Source organism: Pelophylax lessonae (genome assembly GCF_965119305.1).
Source record: "Pelophylax lessonae genome assembly, chromosome: 2".
NCBI classification, from domain to species: domain Eukaryota; kingdom Metazoa; phylum Chordata; class Amphibia; order Anura; family Ranidae; genus Pelophylax; species Pelophylax lessonae.
Window position 1 is genome coordinate 619392916 of NC_138769.1, and position 10131 is coordinate 619403046.

Sequence of the window (10131 nt, forward strand, 5' to 3'; positions counted from 1 at the left end):
TCTAAGTTTAAAAGAATATCAGAATGTCTTCCTATAAATAATCCTGTTTGCCCTTTATTCCCCAGCGACTTTGTGTTTATTAAAATGACTGTGACTTTTTAAGTATATTTAAAGTAGATGTAAACCCTGATTGAAGGACATTTTTTTTTGCTCTGTGCACTATGAATCATAAACTATTGTCATATCGATTTAATGAAATAACTGTTTCAAAATTTTCCAGCCTTCGTTGCATTTCAGTGCTGCTGAAGTTTGGATTCACAGTGTATCTCCAGGATTCATGAGCCAAGTTTTAGCAGAAAACTTAGCAGGTTCACCTTCAGAAATAAAGAATGACCTATAATACTGTGCCCCTGCCCATAATCAGCAGAGTTACAAGAGCCAATATATAAAGAAATGGATAATCTTGCCCCATTCTATACATGGGTGGACTCACAGAAGCCATTTTGTAAGTATAGGCCCATTCACACCCATGTGATGTGGCAATGTGCATGTCTATGTTCCCTAATGGAGATTAAATGCTTCCTACGCCTTGCCTTTGACATTAGCCTGCTTATTAGCCCCACAAATAGCCATGTTTGAAAACATAATTTACCCCAATTTGATTTGCTGCAGAGTTTGTGAACTGCAATCTAGCAAGATTTGTCACATTTTTCCTGTCTAAATGCAATCCAACAATAGTTTTATAGCATTTCTCAGGGTGTGTTTCCCAATGGTGACAACAGTGGACCTTGCCCACATAATGTGTGTTGAAACAGCCACTTGTTGTCTCCATTAGAAGCTCATATGATAGGGTGACAATGTTGGAGCGAAATTGAAAAACAGGGACAGAGTGACCCTATAACAGGATGTGGCTGAACAAAAACCTTCATGGCAGGGTCACCAAGTACTAGTATACTGACTGGTGCAGAGTTAAAAATATTGAAAAATATTTTTGAATTATATTAACATGTCAACCATATGGTTAACATATACTTGACGTAGCATGGTTTTAAGTAGTAATATTTGTATGTTAATCTGTTAATAAATGGGGGGACTTCAAATTCAGTCATTTTCATAATAACATTTGTTCACAATACTCACATGGGGGCATTAAAAAAACAGAAGTTGATTGGTTACATGATAAAATCTACCACTAGGCTATTAATAAGGGTTTAGCTAAGCAACAAGGGTCTGCATATTAGATTTTTTCAAATTCTGAAGAGAGCATTACCTATTCTTATGGCATTTAAAAGACGGCAAACAAGATAGCATTATCTTATACACAAACAGAAATCAATGGGCTCGGCATGTTTTTTATATTTTATCTTATACACAGATAAATTACATTACTGTGAAGACATGTTTACAAAGCACACTATCACCTAATGAATTAAAAAATCACTTTGTTATGCTGTGTGTCTTTTAAACATTAAGGTATAAGCCAACTTAGTACTGTACATTGCATGTAAAATGCAGCCAGTAAAAGGGCTTATAATATAGAAAGGTTGTGCCTTAACTGATGTAGAATGGAACAAAAACATACTTTTTAAGCCCTTCTATACAACACATGACTTGTTGCACTAATTTATATCCATCTCACTGTTTACTTCTCAGGTAATTTAATTTTCTCTCCTCTGCCTCATTTTTTGTGAAGCTTAATATTTGGTGTTCATTTTGAATTTGTTCTGTGAATTGTTTTGCTGCAGTTAAGAAAGGCAAATGATCAGCTATCCACTTGAAAATTCTAACGCCTAATTTCTAAAACAACAAAGTGCTACCTACAACTCACAGTGTGCAATAACAGCAAACTTCGGTCTAAGGATAACAAGATTAAGAACTGCCTTTGCCACCTTAATTGTTGTTTCTCTAGCTCTTGTTTAATTTTCATGTGATAGTTTTTGAGACTCATTCAGTGGCAGAGGTGGCTAAACACAACCACCAGTGGCACTCAAGAAGTCATCATAATATGGTTCTCTTTCATACTTCTTTCTTATCATATATCCAGTGAATTCCTCCACTGTTAGCTTTGGTTCTCTCCTTGTTGGTAGCTCCATTGCTACACAGCTAAGTCATCTGACCTAGCTCTGCTACTACTTGATTTGCTTGCCCTGCTGAGCCTCCTTGTGTCTATCAACACGGGAGGTTGGTGCATCTCAACAGTGGTTGTGGCTGGTATGTCATCCGCTTCTGCTCTTGAATTGGTTCCACTTCCTGACACCACTGGTGCCTCACATGCCTCTCCATTTCTTACACTGCTTGGAGCAGAAGTTGTTGCACTGCATGCACTGGCAATGCTGGATCCAGGCTTTCTTTCTCTCTCCACTGCCAGGTTGGCCCAATTCTGTTCATTAGCTAAAGTATGATGATCAAGATGGCCGCTGAAGTAGGATGGGTCAAGAGGCTCTTCTGTTAGTGATTCCATCTTAAAATCAGACATGGGTGACCTAGCGCATACATGTTGCATGGTCGGAGGGGCAGCAGCTGCGTCAGTATAATACGGCGGGAAAGCCATATTTGGCGGAGCAGTTCGTGGCAGTGGACTAGGAGGATCTGCTTTATTGCAAGCAGGGTCCGGAATATATCTGTTAGTCATACCTTGCTTGAGTTTCTTCCACCCCAGATGATATATCTCTAACATATTCAGCAAAAGAGACACGCAAGCCACTACAAGCATAAATATAATGAAAATGGTCTTTTCTGTCGGCCTGGAAATGAAACAGTCCACAGTGTTAGGGCAAGGCCAACGGTTACAACGGTAGAGGGGCTTTAGCTCAAAACCATACAGGAAATACTGCCCTACGATAAAGCCAATCTCAAACAGAGTTTTGAAAATAATGTTGAAGACATAAGTGCGGAGGAGTGCACCTCCTATTCTTATCTTACCCCTTTCATCTCTGATTGGGGGTTTCTCCTTCTTCTCAACACCCTTTCTGAGGAGCAGTTCCTTCTCATCATTATCTTTAATGCACTTCTTTAGCTCCTCCTCCTTCTCTTTTTTCTTTTCTTCCATCCGCACAATGTGCAGGACATGGCCCAGGTAAATGAGGGTGGGTGTAGAGACAAAAATAATTTGGAGTACCCAGAACCTAATGTGAGAAATTGGAAAGGCTTTGTCATAGCAGACATTTTCACAACCTGGTTGCTGGGTGTTGCAAGTAAAGTCAGACTGTTCATCCCCCCACACTTCTTCTGCTGCTGCTCCTAAAACCAATATTCTGAAGATAAATAAAACGGTCAACCAGACCTTTCCAATAACAGTCGAGTGTTCTTGTGCATTTTCTAATAGTCTTCCCAGAAAACTCCAGTCACCCATTGTTTCTGCTTTCTATTCTGAAAAATCAACAGGTAGATATGGAACACGTCAGTTATATAAATGTAAAAACAATTCAAATTCTTTATTTGAGGACTTATAAAAAAGTGAAGGCAATATATTTGAATGCCTTTTGTAAATCTTCTATCTTTACAAGGACATCCTGTACTGCCTCATTGCTTTGGCAATGCTAAAACACTCCCAGCCATTACTGCTCAGACTTACCATCAAAGGAGCAAGCTTTCAAACTCCAGTACAGACAAGATCCACTATCTGCTCTGTTGCAGTATCACTGAGCTCAGAGCCACTGCTGTAGGAATGTTAAAGTGCATGCAGGGGAGTCTGAATTTGCTGAGAGTGTTCTAGCAACATCCTAGCAACAAGGCAGGACAGGATTATACCATCTCTGGGAGTTTTTCAGTCAGGCTTCAGAAGATAGGTAAATGGCCTACACCTATTGCAAGGGCATTATCCAACTTTGATCAAAGCTGTACACTTTGTTTTTAACAACAGATGCCCCTTATCTACATAGGCAGTTGTTTTGGTAAATGTGAACTAACCCCCTTAAAAGCCTTGTGTTATTCTGATAATCATTATATTTTTAGTGTTTCTTTTATAACCAGCAGTTACACAGTAGGGTTGAATAAACATGTAACATTTTAACTCATAAATATATATAACATCTGAAAGAGCAATATTAGTGTAACCAATATTAGTAACCACAACATATTCTAACAACAAATGGGCACGGTAAATGTTGTTAGGGTTGAAAACATAATATTTCACCACTGAACCTTCTGCAATTGCAGACTTTCTGCATGGAAACTTATATAGTTTTCTGGATAGACAATTTGAAGCAGAAGCGTTTTTAGTAACTGCTGTTACTGCTACAGATACTTGTTGATGTTAAGGGCCTTGACAATTTTTTATAGCAAATTATAAATTGGAATGAAGCAAGAATATTATAAAAAATTTAAAAAACTGCACTGTATGCTAAAAAAAAGAACAATGCATTAACACATAAGCTGTATACCCAACTTAAATGTGATAAGAGAAAGAAGGTGTAGCACACTAAACATAATCAAACATAATTCAAATATGAATAAAAATATACGAGTAAATGTATGTGAAGTTAATAGTAATGTAAGACTGGAAGTCCATGCATCATAATGTCATGAATGACAATCATCAGTGATAGGGCAACCGCTTCAAAGTGCAGATAGATGGTAATCCATCATGTATCACCACCACCAACAGAAGGATTGCAGACTCACCAGATGTCAAGGCTGCCATTACAGCAGCAATAAAGCCTCAAAAATACTTATATGGGTCACTCTGGTTATCAGAACAGTGGATATCTTCCCCCAGATTACTGCAGCAGGTTCCAATTGGGAATAAATAAGCTCAGCCAGGTCCTAAAAGTATGATCATAGTGTAGTAGGTTTATATAATACAATACAAAGCATTTCCAAATAAAATATTGCATAAAAACTTACATAAATTTCTGCTGGCGACCCGGAATTGCTCAGCAGCGGAACATTAATGCCAAATAAAGCGCCAGACATGTTTCGCCCTATAGGATGTTGTCAGAGGGTCATTTGGCACTGACATCTAGGCAAATATATAAAGAATAGTGTCCCCAATTAGCAGGTACAATCGATTTAAAAAAACGCTGCAACCGGAAGTTTCGTAGCGACGCTAAGTTCGCTCCCAGCCTTGCAAATTTATTTATGGCAAGATGGGAACACAATACAATATATGGGAAACATTGGCCTCCCTTGGAATTTATAAACGGTATATCGACGATATACTTTTAAATTGGAATGGTGATCTAACCACTCTTGATAAATTTATTGCATATCTTAATGGTAACTATGTAAACATCATATTGACACATACTTACAGCCAACAAGAAATAACTTCTTGGATTTGACTATTACGACAATAAAATTGTGACTAAGTCATATTTTTAAAGCACTGACCGCAATACTGTAGCTACATTCCTCTCACCAGCTGCCACAATCCTACTTGGTTAAAAAATATTCCTAAAGGACAGATAGTCAGGATGAGAAGAAATTGCACTACACTCAATGATTTTCGTATTCAGAGCCAGACATTAAAGGAATGGTTTGTACAGAAAGGTTACAAAGCAGAGGATTTTGATGGTATTATTAGAGAGGTAGAACTATCTGACAGAACCTCTCTGTTATCTATTAAAACAAGAGATGCTAATAGTAATTTTACTTGGCCATTTATAACAAATTTTTCCACCCAACACTGGATGGTTAAATGCATCATTAAGTGGCACTGAAATATATTAACTAAAGATCCCCTTCTTAATACCATCTTGCCTAACAACCCAACAGTAATTTTCAGAAAAATTCCTAACTTGCGAGATAAACTGGCTCCCAATATAGTGAATCTTCCCTTAAGACCAAGACTATTCTTTAATATTAAAGGCTTCCATCCATGCAATAAGTGTGTCATTTGCAAAGTTAAGGATAATAATTGCAAAAAGATCCATCAATTTTTTTCATTTAATACCGGAAAGTTCTACAATTTAGATACTTTCATCTCATGCAGCTCCACTCACGTGGTCTACCTCCTTCAATGTACATGCGGTTTGCAGTACGTTGGGAGGACCACGAGACGTCTGAGTGACCGCCTTAGAGAACATGTCTATAACATCAAACGGGGCTATAAACATCACAGCCGTTCAGCCCATTTCAGGGATGTTCACAACAGAAATCCCAAAGACATCTTTTTTGTGGGTATAGATAAACTTGAACCCCACTGGAGGGGATGTAACAAGACTAGTGAAGTATCCAAAATGGAGATGAAGTGGGTGTATGAACTAGAGATCGACTGATTATCGGCAAAGCCAATATATTGAGGGCAGATATGCACTTTCCCTGATATATCGGAATCGGCCCCGGAGGTTACTGATATTGCCGATATTTCGAAAAGTGCTTGTACCGGAGTGATGCCTGCAGCTAGAGGCATCACCCCGGTACCGGCGTTCATAGCCGACGGTCAGCTGTCTTGTAATGACAACCGATGCGCCTGAGAAGCCGCTCGACTGTCATTACAAGGAGCGGGAGGGGACGTGCCCCCCTCCCGCTGCCTTCCGCGGCTCTCCTGGGTCTCCCGTCCCCCCGGGAGACCCGGGCAACCAGCCTGCATGGCCGCCAAAGACCCCATAAAAGCCGCATTCGGCTCTGATCGGGTCTCCATGCACCAGATTCAAAAAAATGACAGCATTCAAAACATCCAAACTTGGCGTTTTGAATGCTTTTAAGTGCAGAGGAGGGGTTTGGGGTCTTTTAGACCCCCATATCCCTCCACAAGAGTACCTGTCATGTAAAATAAATAAAAAATAAAAACATTTGAAATGTACGAAAATATCGGCCCATATCGGCCGATACGCGATGACCAAAATATCGGTATCGGCAATGAAAAAACTATATCAGTCGATCACTAGTATAGTAAAACGTGTTGAGGTGCTTTATTTGGGATTGAGATTCCGCTGCTGAGCAATTCCAGGTCTCCAGCAGCAATTTATGTGAGTTTTTATGCGCTTTTTTATTTGGAAACGCTTTGTATTGAATTATGATTCAATAAACCTACTACATTATGATGATACTTATGGGCTCTGGCTGAGCTGATTTATCCCTAGTTGGAACCTGCTGCGGTAACCTGGAAGAAGATATTCACTGTTCTGATACCCAGAGTGACCCATGTAAGTGTTTTTGAGGCTTTCTTGCTGCTGTAATGGCAGCCTTGACATCTGGTGATTTGGCAATCCTTCTGTTGGTGGCGGTGATACACAATGGATTACCATCTGTCTGCACTTTGAAGCGGTTGCCCTATCACTGATGATTGCCATTCATGACATCATGATGCATGGACTATATGCATGGGGTTTTACATTACTATTATTTTACAACCATGACTATTGCATTCATGGATCTGGTTGTTGGGCAATACCATTAATCAGACGTATTATGCATACTGCTTTTCATTTACATTAAATATAACAATGCAGTGTGCATGCTATCAATATTAATTTAACAGAGTAATAAGTTAACAAATACCTTGTCTGTCAACTGCAAATATAGGACATACAAATCAGAAGATTATTGTACCATGCATGACCAAACGCTTAAGAACAGCACTGATGGGCTCCTATATTTTACATATACTTATAAATTGTGTAATTTTAGAATTGTCCTGCCTTTTAAAGAATAGGCATGATACAATACAGTATACACACGAAAGTACTTTATCATGAAGAACATATGGCAGCCAGCCATTAACTGTTTTTCTTTTTTGTATACAAACTTTTATTGGAAGGAAAGAGAAAATGGTGGTACAAAGAGAGTTTGCACATTAACAAGACAAATAATGGTATCACGTGGAGTAAACATAAATAAAACATTCTTATGTATTCTCAAGTTATCTCAGTCCAAAACGGAAATTTGATAACTGTTTTTCTAATATGCCATCAAAGATGCACTATTATATTAAAATATGTGCCCAAACTCAATAATATAAACTTTAAAAAGCATGCAATACCCTAAATTAATAAATAATGTAGTATTGTTAAGAGAATTTGAGTATGTCACAAACTCTGAATTGTTAAATTCAAAATTCCAGAAAGTCATATGAAAATGTTGGTGTAAATGTGCATAAGATGTTATCTTTTTTCAGAAGTTAGGAATTGCAGCAGCTGGATGCAAATACTGTAATCTTCACTTTTAATACCCAATCATGTGCACAGGAAATTACAAAATCAGGAACTTTTTGTACATTTGAGCAGCGTATTCATAGTTGTACCTTATTTATTAAAATTGGGTTATATTGTAAAGTTGGCTGTTGGCACTATTTACAGTAAATTCTGTATAATCATATAATATTAATAATACAAATAGTTGAATATTCACTCTGCAAAGTAAATATTCATTACTCTACTTTAAAAAAACTGACCAATAGCTGTACTAACACAAGCAATGTTAGTACAACAAACTCCCCCACTATGCTATTGTGTTCTAGCAGGGGGACACCCTCCTGCTAGAACACACTGGTCAGCGCTGATTGGATGCTGATCGGATGTTGGTTTTCCAGCATGCCCGTTCTACAGAAGCTGGTGACCAGCTTATATCAGGCAGGGAGCTGTACACATAGGCTGAATGTCAGCCAGTTACTGCTGAACCAACCATTTTTGGTTGATTTTAGGTCCACGTTTACCCGGCATTACAGAAGAACTAGGATGTGGCAAACTCTGCCTTGAAATGATTTACCCTAGCCAGTAACTGTGATTTTTTTAAATAAACCGTGTAGCCTTTTAAAACTTTTACAAAGGAAAAGTTTTGTTTAAGAGCAGGTACCACCAGAGAAACCTGTTCTATGAACTTCTCTGATTAATTTTACTTTGTACTTAACTTTGGACCTGACTTTTGAGCTAAGCTCTGCTCACCTGTGCACACACTGTCCAGTGTCAGGTAAGGCCACAAAGGTGATCTCACTGGTCTGACAGATGATAGGTGGTAAGGCTTAGTCGTTGAAGTCCACCTAAATAACAAAACGAGAAGTCCACAAAAAAGGAATTTCTGGATATTAAAGGTGATATCAATCACCATGTGGCACAGTATGTGCTCTTGGACAGTACTTTTAGTTTCAAATTATTTTAAATATTTTATTTGAATCATTTATTTAAATCAATTTTAAACAGTGGGCACATTTGCTTTAACGTTTAATTTCGGCGGCCGCCATTCCCTTCTGCAAAAACTAGTTCTTATTATATCTGGCTTCAATGAGTGACATACCCAAAAAAAGCTGCAGCAAATAAAAAAGGTGGCGAAAAGTCAAAATTATTTTTTCAAAAACAATTTTTGTAAGGATAACAGACATGTTTCAAAATTTAAAATCCATAAAATCCATAAAAATGATAAAGAAGAAGATGCAACATTAGGATGACAATGGGACACATTCACATAAAACAAATACCAAACATACCAGCCTTGGTCCCTTTTCCCTACTTCCACCTAGACCCAAGTAATAAGGCCGACCAAGTGGAAGCTTAAGCCTGATGCCTATGGATGTTCTTACTGTATTTTTGTATGTTTATTTGTTTCATATCCGTGATGTTTCATATCCATGATTACCTGTGGACGACAGTTACTTTCGTCTATTGAAATCCCTTTATTGTAGTACTATGTATATTACTGTCCCTGTGCCATGTTTTCAATAAAACATTATTCATTAAAAAACAAACAAAAAACAAACAAACATACAAACAAATAATTTGCCCATTGGCAGCTAGCCAAAAACTCAAGCATTTAAAAGGACAACTCAGGAGGAGGTCAGAGGTAAATCAGAGGGTTGTTGAAAAGAATTCTAGTTTTGTAACAGAAAGTCAAAGCAAAGCTTTATATAATCTCATGCTTAGTACAGTTGGTAAGTATCAGTAAACAACTCCCACAGCTCAAAAAACTTTATTTCTCCTTCCACGCAATTGTCTCAGTCCAAATTATTTGATATAACAACATCACTTTATACAAATTTTTTTTTTATCTATTTTTGTTTCAGAGCAGTGACTCAGAAAGTAATGAAAATTAACACAATGGCCAAGGAATCTGAATTTTTAAAAGAAGATTACAAGGAGTGGGTCTATTGGAATGTTTGACCATTCTTCCAGAAGTGCATTTGTGAGGTCAGGCACTGATGTTGGAGAGAAGACCTGGCTCGCAGTCTCTGCTCTAATTCATCTCAAAGGGATTAGGGTTGAGGTCAGGACTGTCAAGTTCCTCTACCACCAAAATCGCTCATTCATGTCTTTATGG

At 38.0% G+C, this 10131-nt stretch overlaps 1 protein-coding gene across 1 annotated transcript; it reads right to left on the reverse strand.

Moving 5' to 3' along the window:
* Positions 1-2035: 2035 nt before the first annotated feature.
* GJA3 (gap junction protein alpha 3) lies at positions 2036-3292 on the reverse strand (the record flags this gene model as incomplete). Its single annotated transcript, XM_082245247.1, has 1 exon — positions 2036-3292. The coding sequence occupies one exon, from the start codon at positions 3290-3292 to the stop codon at positions 2036-2038; it is 1257 nt and encodes a 418-aa protein (XP_082101373.1).
* Positions 3293-10131: the final 6839 nt, after the last annotated feature.